This window comes from Panthera uncia, unplaced genomic scaffold (genome assembly GCF_023721935.1).
Source record: "Panthera uncia isolate 11264 unplaced genomic scaffold, Puncia_PCG_1.0 HiC_scaffold_512, whole genome shotgun sequence".
Lineage (NCBI taxonomy): Eukaryota > Metazoa > Chordata > Mammalia > Carnivora > Felidae > Panthera > Panthera uncia.
In genome coordinates, this window is record NW_026059663.1 from 1 (window position 1) to 23494 (window position 23494).

At 45.3% G+C, this 23494-nt stretch overlaps 1 protein-coding gene and 1 long non-coding RNA gene across 2 annotated transcripts; one reads left to right on the top strand and one right to left on the bottom strand.

Moving 5' to 3' along the window:
• Positions 1-6741: 6741 nt before the first annotated feature.
• On the top strand, positions 6742-9204 carry LOC125918168 (gastrin/cholecystokinin type B receptor; the record flags this gene model as incomplete). The annotated part of the gene is made up of 4 exons (XM_049624200.1): positions 6742-6993; positions 7137-7386; positions 7681-7853; positions 8044-9204. Coding segments are annotated over 4 exons (1214 nt in total), but the record flags the coding sequence as incomplete, so codon positions are not given.
• A 108-nt stretch (positions 9205-9312) lies between these two features.
• Positions 9313-17674, bottom strand: LOC125918167 (uncharacterized). The gene is made up of 3 exons (XR_007456388.1): positions 17395-17674; positions 11215-11382; positions 9313-10692 (listed from the first exon to the last, which is right to left on the bottom strand). It is a non-coding gene; the product is annotated as an uncharacterized LOC125918167 (long non-coding RNA).
• Between the last annotated feature and the right edge of the window lie 5820 nt (positions 17675-23494).

The following is a 23494-nucleotide window of genomic DNA, read 5'->3' on the forward strand; positions in this document are numbered from 1 at the left end:
GAAGGGAGACAAACCAGTTGGAAAATCACAGTCACTCTGAGAAGTCCCAGGAGAGGGTCTGAATTGTGGGCATCCAAAGGAGATGGGATCCAAGAACTTCATAGACAAGGGAACCCAGGAGCTGGGTCTTGAAGTTGGAGTTCAGTAGGCAGAAAAAGGAAGCAGGGGGGATTCTAAGAGAGGGAGCAGTGCTGAGCAGAAGGAAATTATTCCACGTTCAAGAAGGGAAAATGGCAATAAATTTTAATTTGAGTATTTATCCCACAAAATAATGTATATGCTTTCTCAGACCAGTTTTTACACACTCTCACTTAGATTGCTTCATTCTACAAATATTTATTGAACCAGAGAAAAAATGAACACAGTTCCTATTTCATGGAGTTCACAGTTTAGTGGGAGAGCCAGACAAGTAAGCAGGGAATTGCAGCACAAAGTGGGATGTGCCTTAGATTAAGGCTGTGGGAACACAGAAGAGGAGCTTTAGTCTAGCTTAGCCTTGGGGGTCAAAGTGGGCCTCCTGAGAAGGTAATTGAAGAAAAATTTAGGGGCGCCTGGGTGGCGCAGTCGGTTAAGCGTCCGACTTCAGCCAGGTCACGATCTCACGGTCCGTGAGTTCGAGCCCCGCGTCAGGTTCTGGGCTGATGGCTCGGAGCCTGGAGCCTGTTTCCGATTCTGTGTCTCCCTCTCTCTCTGCCCCTCCCCCGTTCATGCTCTGTCTCTCTCTGTCTCAAAAATAAATAAAAAACGTTGAAAAAAAAAATTAAAAAAAAAAAAAATTTAAAAAGACAAGAGAAAGCCAGACAAGCGAAGGGGCAGGAAAGGCAAGAAGCATTCTAAGCAAAGGAACAATATGTGTAAACACCCAAAGTTAAAATCCATGGTACTTTCGTTCAGTGTGTCAGTTTCTGAGTGCCTGAAACATACATCAAAAGAGAGGAAAAATGAATACTCAGGATGAGCACCAACCTAGAGGGTTTACAAAGAGCCTCACAGACCTGGCTAAGGAGTGTAGATTTTTATCCTGAGGATGATTGGAACTACTGAAAGACTCCGTAGTACAGCCAGGATTAGTTCTATAGTGTAGAAGATGGATTGGAGGACAAGACATGAAAGGGTGGGGGATGGGGTGGACACTTTAGAAGGCTATTCTGTTTCTCTGATAAAAGATGATATGGGCTTGGACTAAGGTTTTGGCAGTGGGGATGGAGAGAAGTGGATGGATTCGAGAGGCACTTCTGGAAGTGGAATCAACAGAACTTGGTAGGGATTCATTAGAAATGGAGAGGGAGGAAGAGGTCAAAGGATGACATCCAGGTGTCTGGCTTGGACAATTAGATGGATGTTGGTGCTATATCATGAGAAAGATAACAAAGGAACAGAAACAAATTTGAAAGAGAAGAACTATAAATTCACTTTGGAACCCACTGAGTTTAAGTGCTGTTGAGATACCTAGGTGGGGGTAGCCAGTAAGCTGTTGAATCTGGTGGTCAGGAACTTAGGGGAGGGGTGCAAGCTGGGAATACAGACTTAAAAGGTCTTTGCCTACAGAAGGTAATGGAAGCCACAGGAATAGCTAAAATCATACAAAGATGACAAGATGAAAAGAAAACAGGTCCCGGGGCAGGACCCTGAAAAAGACTGAGATTTAAAAGCCAGGCAAAAGATGGAGAGCCCATGATGAAACCATCAGAGGGACAAGGCAAGGGAAAGATTTCAAGCAGGGTAGGATAAGTGATGTCATATGGTGTTGATATAAGTCGAATAAGGACAGAACAGCATCCTTCAGATCCAGTAACAAAGAAGTCCTTAAGAGGAGTTGTGGGTATTAAGGTCTGACTACAGTTGGTTGAGGTTTGGGAGGGTGCATGAGGAGGTTATGAGAAGTGAACCAGGGTGTGTAGATGAAACTTTCCAGAAATTTGGGAGGGAGAGAGAAGCAAAGAAAAAATAGGATAGTGCCAGAAAGAGCATGGGATTGAGGAATGGTATGTGGTGGGGGTTGTCTTTGGGTATATGTGTGTGCAGTAGAGGCAAGAGTCTTTTTAAAATGTTGATGCAGCATGGGCCAAGACAGAGGAAAGGAAGGTCAAAGGCTTAGCAGAGAGCAGGGACAGTCCGCAGAGCAGGGGACCCTGAGAAAGCAGAACATGAAGTGATTCAGAGCACAGGTGCAAGAATTGGCCTTGCTTATCTGGATGTTGTTACCTACACAGAGTGGATGTTACCCAGGCAGTCAGAAGTTACCCACAAAGACTGTTTGCCACTCACTCAGATTCTACATGTTAGCCAGGCTCACTCCAGTGTTACCAGTAGAAATATGGATGTTACCCACATTATTCTTATATGTTACCCACATAGACCAGAGTGCTAATGTTCACTCAGATGCCACCACTGAAAACCAGGTATCACCCACAGTTACTTTAACAATGCCCATAGTCATTTAGATGTCACTCACCCATCAGACACACTTGCTTTCATTTTATCATCCACACATAGATATCACCCATGCTCACTTAACTAACTTTTTCCAGATATCACCCATAAAATCATGGTTGTTAGTCTCACACATTCAGATATTAACCACAAAGACTCAGATATCACGTGTGTTCACTCAGGCACTGAGTTATTTTACTCAGTCAGATTGATCTCTCACTTCACATCTCAACATGTTAACATCTCACATCAATGCTCACCTAAATATTGCCTACACATACTTGAATATTACTTTCTGCTTACTCAGCTACTACCATCATCATTTGGATATTCCCCCATTCAGTTCAGACCTCTGAATATAATCCACATTTTCTGAAGATGTTATCTACAAAACAAGATGTTATCCGCAGACATATTACCTCTGCACAGTCTAAATTTGCCCACTCTCAGTCAGGCATTATCTACAGACACGTAGTTAAACCCTTCTCAGACCTTGTCCACAAAAATATGTATTACTCTCACCCACCTAGGAATTTAGATATTATCTCAAAAACTAAATTATTATCCAATGTTCACTCTGATATTACCTGTACATCCTTCCATATTATTTCTGCTCCTTCAGTGAGTACTCATTGACATTTGGATATCACCATTTGCCCAGCTATCATCCACAATCAGTTGCATGCTGTCCATGATCACCACAGACACATTGGTATTGCTTTGATGTCTGTGTTCATGGGTGACCAGATCCAACATGCCAGTGGAAGGCAGGATTTGAGGCATCAGCAGCTTCGGTGTTGTTTCTTATAAAGTCCTGATTTTTGTGTTTGGCACATTATCTGGATTTTTGTGCTCATACTTCTCTGCCACCATCTGGAAAGAACAAATGCAGATCTTTTAGACCCCAGAAACAGAAATGAACTGTCACAGTCTTCTGAGTTCTCTGGCCCAGCAGGATGATGCCCAGAGGTAGTCAAGGCACTAGAATCTATAAGGTGCCACTCCCATTCTTCCACCCCTACCTTAAGTTCTTAGTTGCCGAAGCCACCATGATCACTCCTATTCCACCACACAAACACACATGGATGCATACACATAGGCAAAAACACACACACAAGTCTTCATTCTAATTGCTTTTTAGTGACTTTTGAAAAAACTAATAGGCTATTTTTACAGTAGTTTCAGGTTTACAGAAAAACTGAATGGAAAGCACAGGGAGGTTCCCACCCCCCCTCCATATACACACAGAGAGAGACACACAGTTTCCCCTACTATTAATACCTTGCATTAATGCAACGCATTTGTTATAATTGATAGGCCAATATTGATACATTATTAACTAAATTCCATAGTTGACATCAGGGTTCACTTCTCGGGTTGTATATTCTATGGGTTTTAAAAGATTTTTTTTAATGTTTGTTTATTTTTGAGAGAGAGAGAGAGAGAGAGAGAGAGAGAGAGAGAGAGAGAGAATGTGCAGGCGTGCACAAGCAGGAAAGGGGCAGAGAGAGATGGAGACAGAATCCCAAGCAGGCTCTGCGCTATCAGTACAAAGTCCCATGCAGGGCTAAAACCCATGAACCATGAGAGAATGACATAGGCTGAAGTTGGACACTCAACTGACTGAGCCTCCCAGGCTCCCCTCTATTCTATGGGTTTTAACAAATGTATAGTAACAGCTATCCACCATTAGAGTACTGTACAGAATAGTTTCACTGCCCTAAAAGCCCTGTGCTCTACCTTTTCATCCCTCCTACCCTCTCCCTGAGCCACTGGCTCTAAGAGTGCTTTTAATTAATCTTTTTCACATCTCCTAACTTTCAACAGCAAAGACTTGGAGAGATAGTAGTGGCTGGAAATAAGCTAATCGCTGGGAATGCCCAGAAAAATAGCAAAGTATTGTATGATCGCTGGGCAATTTTACTGGAACTTTGTCCCTCTAGTTTTCAGGAGTCCCCATGCAGATTGGGAACTTGATAAGAGTGGGCATAATCTCATCTTTCTGCTCCACCAAGTTCCAAGACACACATGGGATACATCAGCTGGGTGAATGAATGAGAAATGTGCTTTTCATACTTCAGGGTGTGTACCAACTTGAGGTGTGGTTATTGATTCAAGAACTAGTTGAAGAGAGACATCCAGAGGAGGATCTGAAAAAGATGATAGAATGGAGAGATTAAGGAAAGTGGAGGGGTGGGGGCGGTAGACTGGAAGGAGACACAAAAAGTACAGGATAGAATACTAGCTCACACACACCTCAAATTTGCTACACATAAGCCTTCCTTGCAGAAAGGGAGACATGTCTCCAAAGAGACAGAGGCAGAGAGGAGGGCATGCTGGAGCTTTAGAGGCACAGAGGTGAAGCATGGATGGGGCAGGACAAAGCAGGTGCATTTGTGTGGAGAGTGAAAGAGATTCGTTCAAGATTCATTAGCCAGCATGTGTGAACACCTCCTATTTGCAGGACATTATGCTAAGTGCCAGGGATATGCAGAAGAATGATCTGGGCATTGCCCCTGTCCTCAAGAAGCTCATAGTCCAGTGGAGGAGATAGAGAATTAAACATAATAATACAGTGAACAATGCCACACTGGAGTACAGAGAGGCAGAAAGAGGCACTGAGATTGAGATTTGATTGGGGAAGGAGGCAGCATGATGAATGACAGAGGGGTGAGGGAGCAGCAGGAGGCAAAGCATTTTGGAGATCTGGAGACTCAGCTGCTATTCTGATTCAACACCTGACTTGACTGTGTGATCTGAGAACTAATGTCACTGCTGGGTTCTGTTCAGGAATCTCTTGTAGATAGCATGTACTTGATGCCTACAGCTGTTTCTGAATAAGTTGGTTATCATTATAAGAACAGTTTAATTCAGAGCCTAAGACAAGAGTCAATGTATGGGGCTGCAGAAGGGGGAGCTGCAGCTCTGAGCCCTTCCCTCCCCACAACCTGGAAGGCTCTGGCCCTGCCTTCTCTCCCTTCAAGCTCTCATGTCTCTCACGCTGAGGCCATGGGCTTGGGTGACTGAGTCCAGCTTAATTCAATTCACTTTTGTTTGGCTCTGCTTGGTTGTGATATAGAGGCCCAAAGATGGATCCATCCCCTAATAGACAATGACACAAATGAATGGAGTCAGCCCTCTGTCTAGCCCAGCAACACTAGTGTCCTTCCTGTGAGCTCCCACAACACTTTGTATATCCCCCAGCTTTACTCCTTATCCCACTGTGTGGCAGTTGTCTATTTATGTACCCAAATTTCCCTCTGGACTGTGAGCTCTCAGATGGCAGGGAATTTGTCATGTCCATCTCTTTGTCCTCAATGCCTAACACAGAGGGAGTCCTCTGTAAATGTTTGTTGAGTGAAAATGAATGTTAGGAGATAATTAAAATACAAGGTAGAAAATAAAAAGCATTCTGATAGATGTGTAAGGAACACTCATGGGTCAGAGGAAGGGGAGATTAACTCCAAATGAGGCATCCAGAAAGGCCTTACAGAAGAGGGGGCAGTTAATCTGAGTCTTGATGGGCAGTGGTGTATAGGAATTTACCAGATACAGAAAATCAATTTGTGATGGGGGGAGGGTATTAGTGGCAGTTGGTGAAAGAACATTCCAGGCTGAGAAATCAATGTTAGCAATGGAGGAAGTCATGAGGGTGCATGATGCCTTCAAGAAAGTGAGTCATCCAGTGGCTTAAGTGGGTGCATTGCAAGAGGAGGTGAGACAGGACAGTTCTCAGAGGATCTGGAAGACATGCTAAAGGGTTGCAGACAGTACAGGGAAGGTGAAGAGGGATTTTTTAGACAATAAGGACCTGACCTGACCTATGTTTCAAAAGGTAGTGGGTGATCAATAGTGTCAAATGCTACAGGGAGATCAAGTAGAATAGGCTGAGAAGAGACCTTTGGACTTGGCAGTTAAAGCTTACTGATCTTGAGAAGTGTCCAAACAGTGATGGGGGGCGGAGAGGAGATGGATCGGGCACTGGACTGTAATCGACTGAGGAGTGAATGAGAAAATGCAAATAATCCTTTCAAGAAGCTTGGCTGTAAAGAGAAGGGAGAATTTGAAGCAAAGCTTGAGAAGAGACAGACCTTCTCAAGGAGAGGAGGAGTTAAGCCAATTTCCCTAAGCCTCAAGGGGTTAGAAACCTAAAGGATTCAAGTGAACCCATCCGCTGAGTGGGAGGAGGTATTCCTGGGATGCAGAGGGATCTAGCTGGGTAGGAGATGTGGGGAATAAGTGGGCTTGGAGGGTCTGGCTGAGTGGGAGCCAGACTCCTTGCTGCCACCCCTCTGTTTTCCTACCCAGAACTGGAGCTGGCCATCAGGATCACCCTTTATGCAGTGATCTTTCTGATGAGTGTTGGAGGAAATGTGCTCATCATCGTGGTCCTGGGACTGAGCCGCCGCCTGAGGACTGTCACCAACGCCTTCCTGCTCTCACTGGCAGTCAGCGACCTCCTGCTGGCTGTGGCTTGCATGCCCTTCACCCTCCTGCCCAATCTCATGGGCACATTCATCTTTGGCACAGTCGTCTGTAAGGCGGTTTCCTACCTCATGGGTAGGTGAGACAACCCCCTGCTCCCCTCCTTACCTAAAGTTCTTGCTGCACATAGGGGTCTTTCTCAGTAGGGCCTGAGCAAATCACTGGTTGAGTATGTAGTACAAGTTTCCTGAATGACCCCTTCCTCTTCCCTTGTTTAGGGGTGTCTGTAAGCGTGTCCACACTAAGCCTTGTGGCCATCGCCCTGGAGCGATACAGTGCCATCTGCCGACCACTGCAGGCACGAGTGTGGCAGACACGGTCCCACGCAGCTCGTGTGATCATAGCCACGTGGATGCTCTCTGGACTGCTCATGGTGCCCTATCCCGTGTACACCGCCGTACAGCCAGTAGGGTCCCGTGTGCTGCAGTGCGTGCATCGCTGGCCCAGTGCACATGTTCGCCAAACCTGGTGAGGGCGCCCATTCCTGGGAATTCCTCTCTCCATCTCCATCAGCTGCTTACTACCATTCCCCAGAATCTTCCTCCAGCTGCTCCAATACTCTGATTCCCTCTCCTCACCCACCACCCTGTGATTCCCATTTGGGGTCCCTCCCCAGTTCTCTAGCCCTTCCCAGCAGGACCCCCAAATCCTACTTCTACCTCAGGGGCCTGGTCACCAGCCCTAGAAAGGATCCCTTGCTCTTCTTCCATCTGTGATTACAGGTGGACAGATACCCGTGTGATTGATCTGCTCTGTCTCCAGGTCCGTACTGCTGCTCCTGCTCTTGTTCTTCGTCCCGGGTGTGGTTATGGCTGTGGCCTACGGGCTCATCTCCCGTGAGCTCTACTTAGGGCTTCGCTTTGACGAAGACAGTGACAATGAGAACCAGAGCCGAGTCAGAAGCCAAAGAGGGCTGCGGAGCGGGGCAGGACCAGGTGGGTGATATCCAGCTTCCCCTCCCGGCCCCCACCCCTACCACCGGCCTTGGGAAGGGGTGGAGCCTAGAGTGGGTGGGGCAGAAAGGAGCCTGACACGCAGATGCTGGAAATCGGGGTCTGGTGGTTCTTGGGCTGGAGGTTGAGAGGACCCAGCCTGCTGCTTTGACAGCCTACCCTCTGTACTCAGGTTCTGCCCAACCCAATGGGCGTTGCCGGCCGGAGACCGGGCTGGCTGGAGAGGATGGCGATGGCTGTTACGTGCAGCTTCCGCGCTCTCGTCAGACCCTGGAGCTGTCCGCGCTGACGGCGCCCACACCTGGGCCAGGATGTGGCCCCCGGCCCTACCAGGCCAAGCTGTTGGCTAAGAAGCGCGTGGTGCGGATGCTACTGGTGATCGTTGTGCTTTTTTTCCTGTGTTGGTTGCCATTGTACAGTGCCAACACGTGGCGCGCCTTTGACAGCTCTGGTGCGCACCGCGCGCTTTCGGGAGCGCCCATCTCTTTCATCCACTTGCTGAGCTACGCCTCAGCCTGTGTCAACCCCCTGGTCTACTGCTTCATGCACCGTCGCTTTCGCCAGGCCTGCCTTGAGACATGTGCCCGCTGCTGCCCCAGGCCTCCACGAGCTCGCCCCAGGCCTCTTCCAGATGAGGACCCGCCCACCCCCTCCATCGCTTCACTGTCCAGGCTGAGCTACACCACCATCAGCACGCTGGGGCCTGGCTGAGGGGTAGAGAGGGAGTGGGGGCTGAGGCGGAACACACCAATTCCTACAAGTAGGGACCCATCCAGACACAAGAGAGACACAGACCCACTGACACAGGAGACTGACACCCAAAAAGCATGGACTAATCCCAACACACACACAAAAGTGGCTTACCTGACACAAAAGAAACAAACCAGATCCCCACACAGGAAATAAGGCACACTCTTGATATGGGACCAAGCCTGGCACATAGAAACAGGGCACTGACTTTAGACGCACACAGACACAGCATCCCTAGCAATGGACTATCCGTACATAGTGGAAATTCTGAGAGAGGCTGGCCTGCCTCTCATATACACATAGTAATGGCACTGATTCTTTAGGGCTCTGGAGCCTGGCACGGTACTGACTCCTGAGATGCTCCAAGCTGCCCGCCCCCCCGCCCCCAGTTTGACCTCACAGTGCCCTTCCCCATTTCAGCACTGAAAAATACCACCCAACCTAATCTCACACCTCCCTGACCAACAGGCTGTTTTGCACTGAAAAGTCCCTTCATTCCTTTCCAGTTAAATTCTATGGCCCTGACCCTCCTCCATCACCCAAACTCTTCAAGAAATAATAAATGACTTGGCTTCCTCCTGAACTTCCTTTCTGGACTTTTTTTTTGGGGGGGGGGGGCGGGCAGGTGAGGAGGCATGGGATTTTGTAGAATTCTCCCTCTTGGGTCCTTCTTCCACGGTCTCTCCTGTGCATGACCCCCTGCCAAAATGCCCATGGTCTGAGGCTAAATGGGGATGTGGGTATTTTGTCTGGGTTGTCATCCTGGACCCACCTACACACTAGTGTCATACATAGTAGCTGGGGATGGGGGTGGCAGGCGGAATATCCATGACACATCATGATTCCTAAGCATTCTCCTAAAGTGGTGCCATTGCTAAGGTACTATATTAATAGGTAATTACTAAAATTTTATTGAAATGTAAGTGGAAGCACTGTATAATAAGACTCAGTTTATTCAATGTGTGTTTCAAATACCAGGACTCAGATCATAAGTGTACAAGTTAAAGAGTAGGAACTTTTTTAATGCACTCTTCTCTGGTGTCAGAATCTGGCCAAGCTTCTGCCCCATGGAAGCACCTTTACTGGCCAGCAACAAAGGTGGGGAGAATGCTGGATCTGAATAAGAGGAATCCCAGAGCCCAGGCTTCCTTTTGACTATGAGACTGATCCAGCCCCAGAGAGAGGCAGAGACAGCAACATCATCCCTTCACACACACAATGACAGGTAGGGAAGAACAGGTGACCTCACCAGGGATATACATGGATAATCAGAAGTATGATAGAGTGAGAGGGTTTCTTGACACTTTGTCTTGTAACAGATGGGAAAATAGAGACCCAGAGCAGGAAAGAAAGCTGTTCAAGGTCATACAATAAATTAGAACAAGACAGAAATAATCCTATTGAAGTAGACACTAAGCTCAGATGGCAAACAAGCCATACCCATCATGAGGCAGACCCAAGTTTTGTGGGGCCTGGAGCTTATAAAACCGGGTGCCCTTTTTAAGAAAAAGAATACAAAATGACAGATACAAAATTGCCAGGACACTGACCAGGGCCACGGAAGGCGCCTATGCAGTGAGAAGCCCAGAGATTTAAGCCTCTGTTAACCTCACAGCCAGTAACACCTCTAACTCCACCCACTAACTAGGCTGGACAAAGGCCAGGTGAAGGACAATGAGAAAGGAGAGTGGTCTTTTGTTTACCAGTGCTGAGGCTGCTCCCATCCATCCTTTCTACAGGGCCCTGGGCTGCAAGAGGCAGGATGCAGGAAGAAAAGGAGGGAGAAGGCGTTCCAAGCTGTCAACTACAACAGTGCAGGTTAAAAATAGAATCCCAGCTGGTCCGACTTACTGGAGGCAAGATATTGGGCCTTTCTCTCTCATGCCAACTTTTTCAGGGGCGGAAGTAGGGTTGCCCACAGGCTTTGCAGCACTCTGAAGGAGATTGTTGATGAAGGCCCATCAGGAGCTGGGCCCTGGGCTCCGGATGACCACCAGATGGCAGTGGGAAGCTGGGTGGGGTCGGGCTCCAAGTCCAGTGTGAGCTGAAGTACCTGTGGCCCAGGGCTAGCCTAGAAGGTAGCACAAAAGCATGGCCTGAATAACACCATTTCGCACACAGTGCTGCCCTTTGGTCTACCAGATACTTACACATCCATCACCTTACCCCCTCCCCCAAGCCCTGTCTAGTTACCAGATATGGAATCTCAGGGACCTCCCATCCATTTTCTGTCTCTTAAAATCTGTCAAACATTTCAGGTCTAAATTTAATATCGCTGCCTCCCAGAAGTCCTTCTTGGTCATCCTCACAAAGCTTGTCTGCTCCTGTAGTACTTACTGCTTTCTCTCTTCTATCATATTGACTTGTGTTCCTGCCTGATTTCCCACACTGGGCTGGGAACAGCATAATGTGGTGAGAAAATGACAGCCTGGGCTAGAAGGCGGGGTGACAGAGGGGGTGGGAAATGTGGAGCTTCTCAGTGCAGCGTGACAGTCATCTTACATATACCAATTCACTTCATTCTCTCCTACACAACATTTCTCTTTGTTTGACAGAAAAGGAAGGTGAAGCTGAGAAAGCTTAATGGACTTACATGAAGTCCTGAGGCAACACTGAGCTCAGGTGTCTGCTCCCAAAACCTTTTCTTTTTCCAGGCATGCTGCATTGTCTTTCAAGGCTTAAAGACCTGGGTTCCAGTAGACCTGGCCTGCCTTTTAAAAGTTGATTTTGTGCAAGTTCTTTCAGTGAGTCTCAGTCTCAGCTATAAAACAAAAATAATTACGTTAACTTCTGTGAAATGTGATTTATAATAAGAAATATACGTTGGGTCTTTACCCCCTCTCCAGGCACAGAGTTCCTAAAACCCTTGGAATTTCCTAAGTGATGAGAGCCCAAAAGGTGCTTTTTGACTTGTTGATGAACTGACTTTCCTAAAGCCTCTAGCTCACTTTAAGAACAGAGAGGGAGGCAAACCTTAAGAGACTCTTAACTACAGAGAACAAACTAAGGGTTGCTGGAGGAGGGGGATGGGTTAAATGGGTGATGGGCACTAAGGAGGGCACTTTTCAGGATGAGCCCTGGGTGTCATATGTAAGAGATGAATCACTGGGCTCTACTCCTGAAGCCAAGACTACACTGTATGTTAACTAATTTGAATAAAAATAAAAATAAAGAAAGAACACATTAAGAAATCTGCTGGCTCAAAAGAAGGAAGTGTTATCCTACAGGAACATTCCATCTGTTACTGAAAATATCTAATCTCCTTTGCTGACTGGTTTTATATATCAGTTGTATGGGTTTATACAGCTATTTATTTAGTTTTTAGGTTCATTTATTTTGAGAGAGACAGAGAGAGTGAGCGGGGGGAGGGGCAGAGAGAGAAGGAGACAGAGAATCCATGCTGTCAGCACAGAGCCTGATGCTGGGCTGGTACTCACAAACCGTGAATCATGACCTGAGCCGAAACCAAGAGTTGGATGCTTAATGGACTGAGCCACCCAGGTGCCCCCAGTTGTATGGGTTTAGTTTAATGTCCACCTTCTATGAATAAATAGACTCATTTCTGTGGGCTGTCAAAAAAAAAAAAAGGGGGGGGGGCTGGTTGCCAGAAGAACCAATCACATGATTAGAGTTAGACCTTTCAGCCCTGCCCCTGACCTCCAAGGAGGAGAGGAGGGCTGGAAATTCAGTTCAAGCACCAATGGTCTGAGATTTAATCACACCTGCCTACATAATGAGGCCTCCACAAAACCCAAAAGGACAGGGCTTGGAGAGCTTCTAGGTTGGTGAACATGTGGAGACTGGGGAGAAGTCCCACTTGGAGAAGGCATGGAGGCTCCGTGTCCTTTGCCCACAACTTGCCCTGTGCATCTCTTCCATCTGGCTGTTTCTGAGTTACATTTTTTTATAATAAACTGGTGATTTAGTAAGTAAAATGTCTCTCTTGAGTTCTGTGAATGCTCTAGCAAATTAATCAAATCAAGGAAGGGGTTTTGGAACCTCCAATCTATAGCCAGTTAGTGAGAAGCACAGGTAACTACGAGGACTTCCAACTGGCATCTAAAGTCAGGGGCAGTCTTGTATGACTTAGCGCTTAATCTGTGGGATCTGATGCTATCTCTAGGTACATAATGTCAGGATTGAGTTAAATTGTAGGTCATCCAGCTGGTGTCAGAACATTGCTTGGTGGTGTGGGGGGAAAAAACACATTGTAATCGATGTCTGAATCGTAATTCACACTGCCATTTTGAGAATTACATAAAGCAATGTTCAAAAGTTCTTATCATTGTATCAGGCACATAGCATAACAAGGGTTAGACTCAAGACTGCTTTAAGACCAGCATGCAGGAATAACAGTAGGAAACAAGGTCCTCTGCAGACAGAGACCACCCCTAACTGAAGGGAGCAGAACTCTGGGTCCAATAGGAAGCTTGGGGCCTGCTAAGAGATGGTATTAGAATGTAATGAAGTCAGAATTTGAATCCATATGTGCCTGACCCCAAAGCCCATGCTCTTTTCAGTATGCATCCTGATTCTGATCTCAGTCATTCAGGGCTGGAAAGTTGGGAGCGATTTGGAACCACTCAGGCAGGATTCTTCTCAGGGCTCAAAGTAGAAAAACAAGTAAGTCTATTATTCTGCAGACCTGCATCCCTCAGTGAGCCCCACTTCTAGCATCACCATCCCCGGAGGAAAGCCCCTGAAGATTCACTTCCCCAAACAAGATGGGGACAACTGTCCTGAAAATCTCACCCCCTCAAACCTTCTAAGAAGGAAGGTTTCCTAGCTAAGTCTCAGATATGAGGTCAAATCAGAGAAGGGGAAGCATCAAAGTGAACATGCACAAGAAGGAGCCTAGGCCAAAAGCTGGCCCCTCCTATAGACAACTCAAGCCAGGGTCTTGGATGACTGTACACTCTGGTTAGTCAGGTCTCACTAGTGAGAAGCAAGGATGTTTTGTGGACAGACTTCATTCCTTGGAGTTATTTCTGGCAGAGGACAAGTGAGAGGAGAGGAAAGCAAGCATAAAGGTTGGGGAAGAAAGCAGGAGCCAGCTGGGATCAAATCTTTGTTGCTGGGATATAATGCCTAGAGGGGGGACCTCCTGGAAATGGTGGCCTTCATTGCAGATTCTAGCAATGTTCCTTTAGCTGTTTCTTATTCTCTGAGCCTTATTCAGTATCCCCAAACCTAAGAAGACACTTGGTCAGCAGATTCTTCTTCATCATGCACAAAGATCAGCACCTCCCCCTTGGTAGGGTGAGTCTTCTGGAAACAGAATCTAACCCAGTCATGTAGCCACATTTTGAGGGAAGAAAATAGCTTACTGATTAGGCCCAGTGAAGTACTACTTTGTCTTAATCAAACACTTTTGAGTCCCAGAACCCACCTAGGCATATAAGTAATAAGAGATAAGACATGGAAGGGATCTTGAGAAGTATACATTTGAACGATGAGGCTGGTTTGAGTGATAAGGTGTCCAATTTCCCAGGGTGAAACAAGTAAGCTGTAAGCAACATGAGAAAGCCAGAAACATAAGATATTCCCAATCAGATACATGATCCCATCTATGTTTCAAGAAACAGGGCTACAACATTGTGTGTGGGCAGGGAGAGGCAGATGCAAAGCCCTCACCTGGAGATGGGCAGGGCCTTCCAGGTGGAACTTAGTTTGGGGGTGGGGGGATCCCTTTCCTCAAACCAGAAGTAACTCCCCAATGCTTCCAAATGCAGCAGTATTAGTCAGCCCTGAAGTAATGAACAGCTCTTCAGGGCATTTGAAGCAGCCCCCAGGCCACCTACATGTGTGGCTCTGTAGTTCAGCCCCGAAAAGGCAAGAGCAAAAGCGATGGGGTCGTTGAAGCAGAGAAGTCTGGCTTTAAGCCTGGAATGTTTAGTTCCTGCAGTCAGAGAGGTGGAGGACCCTGCACACATGTCAGGGACATGCCACACACACAAACTTGGAATGCTGGTACAGGTCAAACCAGAACTAGACAGCAATAGTGGAGATCTGGCCAGAGGAGACCAACAGGAAGCTACAGTATAGGGAGCTAATGGCAGTTTCCTGGTATGAAAACTGGTCTTACTGGAAGGATCTGGTACCCAGTCTACCTCAATGCCACTTACTAACTATGTAACCTTTAGTTCTGACTGGTTACTTTCCCTTTCTGAACCTCAGTTTCCCTCATCTGACAGTATCCCTCATCCGGGGATAGTTCATGCCTTATTATGTAGTTGTGAGGGTCACAAGAGATGGAGAAGCTATCTCCCCTGGAAAACGTACAAGCCCAGGAAGATTGTTGGAAGCCCCAACATTAAAACAATTCTAGCACCCACCTCCGTATGTAACCCAAAGTAAAAATAATGCTTAGTCATAACATCATATAATAAAGTCCAACAAACTTCTGCCTTCCCCATGATGAGTACCTCAGAGACTTTCATTTGAAATGTCAAACATTTACTTATAATTGTTTAGTAGTCATATGGGTACAAAACATAGAGAGTCAACTAGTTCTACAACACTAAGGCAAATAGCAGTCCCCAGCCCCCTGTCTTGCTCCTCTCCCATATTCCTTCCCCAGAAGGAATCACTTTCAAATCTTTTATCATTTTTTTTAGTATTTATCCCTGTATCTTTTTTTTTTTTTTTTTTTTTTTTTTTTTTTGAGAGAAAGAGAGCAGGAGTGTGAATAAGCATGCAAGCAGGGTAGGAGCAGAGAGAGAGAATCTTAAGCAGGCTCTAGGCCCAGCACGGAGCTCCATGCAGGGCTCGATTCCATGACCATGAGATCATGACCTGAACCAAAATCAAGAGTCGGACACTTAACCGACTGAGCCACCCAGGCGCCCCTATCCCCATATCTTTTCATAACATGCTAACATTATTTCTCGGTTCTTCTGTTTGGCAGTATTATGTATTGACTATCCACGATGGAATATGAGGAATTAATTCTCATGTCTACCACCAGCCCACCAGAAACACATACTCCTATACTCCCCTTTCTACCCAATAAAATTGTCACGTAACTTTTGTTATCGTGATGACTAGCCTCCAAAGTGATCTACGATGATGCTCACCTCCTTGTATTCATGTCTTTATGTAGTCCTGTCCCACATAAAGTAGGGTTAACTTGTATAACCAACATAATATCAAAACGTTTAATAAAGGCAGGACCCACACCTGCACTTGCATTACTTAGCCCCACTCCCTGCACCATAATCCCAGCCCTGTTGGGTCCTATCTTTATTTCACCTTCTGATGTTTTTTTTTTTTCATCATGGATTTTTTTTGCATTAATTTGTATTTTCCTCAATATGACATTTAAAAATTCCTTATCTTAATTGCTAAATTTTCTGGTACCTCTTTAAATTTTGCACCTAAGGCACCTCACTTACTTTACCTTAGTCCCAGCCATAACATAGTCTAATTGCTTCTTGAGAAAGGATGCATGGAAGGTAAATTTTTGAAAACTTGTCTATATATCCCTAATTCTAGCCTCACAGTGGTTTCATAATTTAACCAGGTATATAATTATAGGTTGGGATTTTTTTTTTTAACCAATATTTTGAAGGTGGTGTTCTGTGAAGTTCAAAGTTCAGCTTTGCACAGTGGCTGTCAATTTTGGAATTTTGTTGGCTATACATGTCAGTCCTATTCACAGTAGGACAGGATTTAATTTAAAAGTGGAGGACTAACAGCTGATGGGCAGTTTTGAGCAGTGGATGGAGCTTGTCAACTTGGAGCTTTATTGTAGAGTGACCTGGTTGGGCTGTTGGAGAACTCCAGATGCCGGGATCTTTAAGTCTTTCCTCTTAGGCTGGTCAGATCACCTAGAGAAAACTTTTCCTATTTTATGAACAGAAAATAAAGTCCTGGGTCCCATCACCTGGGGAGCCAGTGGAGGAAGACTGCAGGGTGGAGTGGGGTGGCTACCAGGCCTTTAATGTGCTCATGTGTACTTAAGTGTCCAGTATTTGTGGTCTCCCTGGCTTCAACTATGCCTGAAAGACCTTCAGTTTTATCTTCTCCAGACAGATCTCCTGCTTCTGCCTAGTTAGAAGAGCAGTACCTTCTTTTCAACAGCTTTCAATCAATCTTCTTTTATTTTCCCTCTACCCCATTTCCAGAGATACCTTGAACATCAAATCCTAAGCCTTTTGAGGGATCTATCATTTAGTTGTGGAGTTCTTGGCTTACCCTGTACAGTTATAGGCTCTATTAAATCATTAGACACCTGTCCATCTATTTTTTAGTTCCAAAAATGTTGTCATTTCTCTTTTTCTCACCATCTCTGAGGATTTATGACTTTAAAAATCCCTTGAAAAAAAATAAATAACTAAAATAAAAATCCCTTTAAAGTCAGTTCGGGGATCAGGGCAATGCTCAGCATGGCACCAGAGGGTAACAGAGCATAGGATATGGGGATGCATTCTACATCTTGGCCTAGAAGGATGAGGAAATCCTATTTCCTAGCTTCCTCTCAGTTTCACTCATATTGCAAATAATGCATTAGTTGAAAAAATCCGTTTACTGTGGTTTTGGTGGGGTTTAAAAGGGGAGCAAAATTGTATGCCTATATTCAAAGTGTAATCTTTATTGGGAGGTACCCTAGGCCTCTTTTCTATGGAAGTGTCCAACTTGGATGGTCAGCTTCTGGAGGTAAATTTTGGTCTCCAAAGAAGCAAACACTGCTGGTGCTTACAAAGGTACAATTTCATTATCAGCATAGTGTTTTCCTCAAATATTAACTTTAATTGTAACAGTTATAATTTACCAGTTAGTAAAGCAATTATAAAATAAGTTATTTCATCCAGACGGCTCCCATGGATGGGTACTGGGTCCTGCTGGCCTGGTCTCTGTTAAGTCCTCGCAAGGGCAAGGCCTGAAGGAGAGACCGCCCCAAGCCAGTTCAGGAGGAGCCGCAGAGTTACGAGGCGTCCTCAGGGGAGGTGGTTCGGTGCCAGGCTCTGCCATACATCTTCGGGTTCCCGCTGGTACGGTCACCTCTCTTAGGGCAGCCCCAGGGATAAAGCATCCGCGCCTTTTTCGGCTGCGGTCGCCCCGCCCTAACCTCGCCCCGCCCCCTGGGCTCGCGCCCACCGGCGCGCGAGAGCTTTCAACTTACAACGCCCGGTGGGGAGAACCCGAACCGCGCGCGGGAAACGGCTGAAGCCGGGAACGGTTGAAATGAGAGGGAGAGAAGCTGAAGCACGGAGCGATCGCTGGCTGAAATAGGCTTTTGGGAGACAGGGAAGCGGCAGAGAGGGGAGGAAGGTGAGCGCAAGGGAGGCTCTGTAGGAATGGGAAGCCCAGGAGGGGAATCGGAGAGGAAGGAGGGGCGGTTTGATTGGGTGATCCATAGGAAAGGCGGAACGATGGGCCTGGAGCAGAGGAAAGCCAGAGAATGGGAAGTTCTCCTGAGGGAGTAAAAGAGGATTTTGGAGGAGAGCCTCTGTGCTCACTCCAGCAGGGAGGGTCGATCACCGGGGACAGGAAAACAAGTGTTCCAGTGGAGTCCAGAAGTAGCTGCCTGGGTAAGCCTTAATTCTAATATGTTTTGATGACTGGCAGACCTCACTCAGCAGGACTTGGAAGACACTGCTGAAACTATTACAGAGTTAGGTTGTAATTGTTTTGAGCTGGCAAAGTGCAGATAACTGTAATAATCCTACCTCCCAATCACATAATGTGTAATTAACCCTTTCAAAGTGCTTTCCCATCTTCTAATCCAGTCCCTGCGACAGCCTTGGTAAGATCATGAGATGGTTGCCTTGCCCTCTTTTTACAGGCAAACAAGTTAAACTCAGGTGAAATGATTTGCCCAGAGTCATAGATCAAGTAAATGACTGAGTAGAAACAATAGGTTGGTTGAGATTTTAGTGAAGCCGGTATCAGGCAGTCTGAAATAAAGATAATTATACCAGGAGGCGACTCTGCGACAAGAGGTAACACAGAGGTGATGACTTGATGAGCCCACAAAATAAAGTCTCCAGACTCAAAAAAATCATTACCTTCTCATTGATAAAGCCCAGGAGGCAGATACCCCTACCCTGGGCCTGAGGTCTCCAGGTCCCTCTATAGCATCTCTGAGACCCCTCTATCAGGCATCAATTTAGAAATTGGGAGGCTTACTCTGTCTGGGCCGCCATAATAGAATACCATAGACTGGGTGGCTTATAAACAACAGAAATTTCTTACAGTTCTGGAGGCTGGGAAGTCCAAGACCAAGGTGCTAGCAGGTTCCATGTCTGGTGAGAGATTGCTTCCTCGATGGCTATCTTTTTCTATAACACCACATGGTGGAAACGGCAAGGGAGCTTCCTTTTGGCTTCTTTTCTAAGGGTACTAATCCTATTCATGAGGGCTCTGCCCAAAGGACCTAATAACCCCCAAAGACCCCACTTCCTAATACCATCACTTTGGGGGGTTAATTTCAGCATATGAATTTTGGGTGGACACAAACATTCCGACCATAGCAGAGCTATAAAGGACTCACTGGTTAGTGGTATCAAATATGCACAAGCAAAACGGCCATTCCTTTGTTTTCAGGGGTGAGGCAGTGCTACAGCCTATCTGTGTCTTAAACTGGCTTGCCTGCCCTCCCTATTGTTCTACAATGTGCTTGACCTTTCTTCTGATTGGTACGCAGGATCTGTATAACTTAGGTGTTCCTTTAATCTTTTGATGATGAACACAAGAGAGGATTCAGGGACTTTGGGATGGTGGGTAGGAGCCAGGTACAGGAAGGTCTAGAGAAAGCTTTCCAGGCGGATGGAATAGAGGATGGAGTCTATAGGGCAGGAATGACCTTGGTGAGTTGAGGAAACAGAGGCCCCAAAAGGCTGGAGCACAATAACTAGGGCAGAAAGTGGCATAAAATGAAGTCAGGGAATACAGCTGGGATCAAACTACAGTTGGGGGGAAGACAGCTTGGAGTCTAGGGTATTAAATCTGAGCCAGGGTGGGCTCCTGGAAGAGATAGGAATGTCCCTGTCAAAGCCCCAGCTGAATACTGCAGAACAGCAGAGGTGGTGAAACAAGAAAACCCAGGCCAACCTGGCTGAAACCATCTAAATGAAGATGATGTCGGGTGAACAGAAGGAAACATAAAGACCACTAGAGTGCAACACAAGAGTGTCAGTGACCTGAAGAACCTTATTAAGAACACACCAACCTCTCAAACCTAGACAAAGAAGGGTGTCTGAGAGGATATTTAAACCACAAACCCAATTCAAAGCTGCAGACTGTTTTAAGAGACTTCTCTCAGGAGGACTCTGGGGGGCATCCACCTCTGAGGCTGGAGATGCACTTCCCCACTGTTATCTATAGAAAAATGGAAAATCTTTTACATTGTCAATGGAGTACATGGAAGTTTACTATTCACTAGCTCAGGGATTGTCCTCTAAAAATTTATAGCTTGACTACATAGAGTTTTAACTGATTGTCTGATGGTAGGTAGGGTTGCAATGGAGCATAATGAACTGAAGGGTAAAAAAAAATGCTGGAATATACCATCACCTAGTAGAATCCAGAGTCCTAACGAGCTTCTATATAATTCTAGTCTTAACTGTTACACTTGAGAGAAAATGATATAAACCCCGTACATGTTTTTAAATGTTTGTTACCCCTTCTGTCCAAGGTTTCTGTACTGTTGCTACCTTATACCAAGTCACTATCATCTCTCACCTGGATTATTAAAGTAACTAACTACTTAATCTTTCTGCTTCAATGCTTGCATCCTTACAGGCCTTCCTCAAACAGCAGTCTGAGTGTGGATCTTCTAAACACTAAATCAGGACTTCTTTTTCCCAATAATGGTGGGCTATGTTATTTGGATCGACCCTATAGCTGAAAACAACCTGAAACAGGAAAACTGAACAAAATATAAGAAGTATTTTTTTAAGATCAATGAAGAGATGACAAAACAATAAGGAATTGTCATGCCCAAAAGTGAAGGGAAGACTTAAGAATGGGTAAGAAGGCATGGGAGCCACTTTTGCCCTGAAGGCACTCTCATATTCCCCAAATTAGACCACTTTGACAGCATCATGAGTCTCAGGGTACGAAAATCAGAGGCACAGACTGGCCAAGTAGGGAGTCTATTAATAGACTGTGGTGAGCAGGCTCTAAGGTATCTCCCACCCCACTCCCAAGTGTAAGGGAAGGGACTTCCGACTTTAATCTTACCAAGAGAATATGGCAAAGTGATAGAATGTCATTCCCATGACTGTTATGTTATAAAAGTGTCAGTCTTGTTAGTTACTTGGTCTTGTTAGTAGACACGTGGCAGAGAATTTAGGGCAGCCTCTAGCAAGAATGCCACAGATTAAGAAAACCCACTGAATCCCAACAAATACAAAGGGAATCAACACCTAGAGTCATCATAATCAAACTAGAATACCAAAGAAAAAAAGAAAAGCTTAAAAGCTGCTAGAGAAAAGGATAAATTATGTTTAAGAAACATGCTTAGTACATGGGAGACACCTATTATATATTTGTTAAATGAATAATCACACATTACTTGGAAGCTCTTATGCTTTACTAGCTCTGTGACTTATGTTACTTGACCGCTTTGAAACTCAGTCTCCTGATCTTCAAAATGTAGATAATAAAACCTACTTTATAAGGATGATTATGAGAATTATATTCCTGGTGTAATTAGGTGCTTCTGTTCTGCACAGGCTCTCTCCCAAATTTGTGTTTCTGGTCTATTCTATGCAAATTTATTCTCTAGGTCTCCAGTTCCAAACATCTATCTTGAAATACTTCTATATCTAAAACATATTTCCTTCCTTCCCTTTTGAAGGGCTGGAGGCTTCAGAAAAACAACTCCTATTGCAATAACATCTGTTCAGCTGGGGGGGGGGGGGGGGGGAAGGTGAGTGAACAAACATTTAGCTTAGGATGTGCCTGATAATTCCCCTACCTAAATAATACTCAGTAGAATTTTCCCAAACTCTGTCATGATAAGGGTTCCCTGAGGCAGTTGTTAGTAATACAGTTTTGGGGTCTGTTCCTGTGAACAGCAGGACTCCTTAGGTTTAGGGTAGAACCGGGAATCTGACTTTTTAACAAGCACCCAGGTGATTCTCACCTTCGTAGAAGAGTAGGACTATAGCTAGGAGGTGAGGCTTAAATAACTGGCCAAGCTACTGATTAATCTGAGTGAATAAATATTTCCTGCTGTAGGAAAGGGGAGAATAAAGTACAAATAAGAGGCTGGACCTGTGAAGGTATGGATGTAACATGGCTCATGTCTGGACAGGCTCACTAACTTAGAGACATAAATGTGCATAAAATATTTTCAGGCAAGAGGCTAGGCTACCATCGGATGGCCAATAGCATACAAAATAGGAGTTCTGATGGTCAGGGACCTGGGAAAGCTTTGTAAAGGAAGTACACTCTAAACTAGACTACTGTCTAGACTTCCAGAATTTTTTCAGGTGAATTATAAATAGGAAATGGAATTCTAGGAAAGAAAAATAGTTTTAAGCAAAGGAATAAAGGTATAAAATGCCCAAGTTGGTTCTAGTGAAAGCAAGAAAACTGAGCTGTTCCTTTCCTAAGTACAGGGGAAATGCCTGGACAGGAAGGTGAAAAAGGGCCAGGTGGAAATGAACGAACAATTTGAAAACATAGTGCAGAAGATCTTACAAGGTTAGGGTTGAGAGGATGGGTGGGCAGAGGGAGCAGAAACCTGAAAACCCTACCATGAGACTAGGAGCCTCTGAGTCAGAGAAAACCCAAGATGAGGACCTCTGCCTCAGGACCCTGATCCTCACACCTTGAGAGAGGGCTTTCTGACCCCATAACTGACTGGCAAATCCCGAAACTTAAGCCCCCAAATGCCGAAACTCACTAATCTACCCCAGTAGTGAGTAGAGACCCTGTGATCCCCTCCTGGGATTTTAAATACGTCCCTGCCTACTCCAGTCCCTCCCCACCTATCCTGCACCTTTCATGTGTTCAAAAGTCCTGGAATACTTTTTGTCAACAGCAATTTCCTCTGCCCAGAATGTTTTTCCCTACTTTATTTGACTAACTTATTCATTTGTCAGGTCTCTGTTTATATACTTCTCATTCAGAGAAGCCTTTCCTACTCACTTGGTCTAAATGGTCCTCCACTCCTCTGTAGATGCCCTTTGAATTTTTCTTCATAGCTCACACAAATACTTAAGATGACATTCTTATTTGTGTTTGTGGCTCTCTTCGGTCACACAGTAAGCTCTGTGGCTGTGTCTGCTTCCCTCCCCATTCTCTGCTCAGTACCTAGCCCAGGGCAATTTCTCACCATATTTATTTTAAAGAGACAGGGAAAGGGACTCTAAGCTTCTCCAAGATCCTCTGAATTCTCAAGACCCTAATGCCTTTCCTGCCTCCTTTTCCAGAGCTTGTGCCTGGGTTCGAATCCTGATGTCAGTATTTACCGACTGGGACACACTGGACAAGTGGTCTACACTGCTTAAATCTCAGTTTCCTTTTCCTGTCAAATTGAGAGGACAGTTCCTACCTCACAGGGTTGTGAGGAGGATTTATAAGAGCATCTAACAGTAAAACATCTAACAGTATCTAGAAAATAGTGGCTGATAAAAGTTAGCTGCCATTATTACTGTTGCTAATAACGAATCACCTCTAAGATTCAAGCCATTGGGCTTTTTTCCACAAGAAAGTTCTCCTTTTATTAATATACCTAAAGAGGTCTTATAAATTGATAAGAAAATGCAAAAAAAAAAAGTGGATTCCAGAATTGTAAAATCACAGAAAAAAATGTTGAACATTTTAAATATATATATTATCAGAGTAGAGAGGAGGAGAGAAAGGGGCACAGTCTGAGTCTCAGGTACTCCCACATCTTAAAGTTCTTCCCTCTAGGG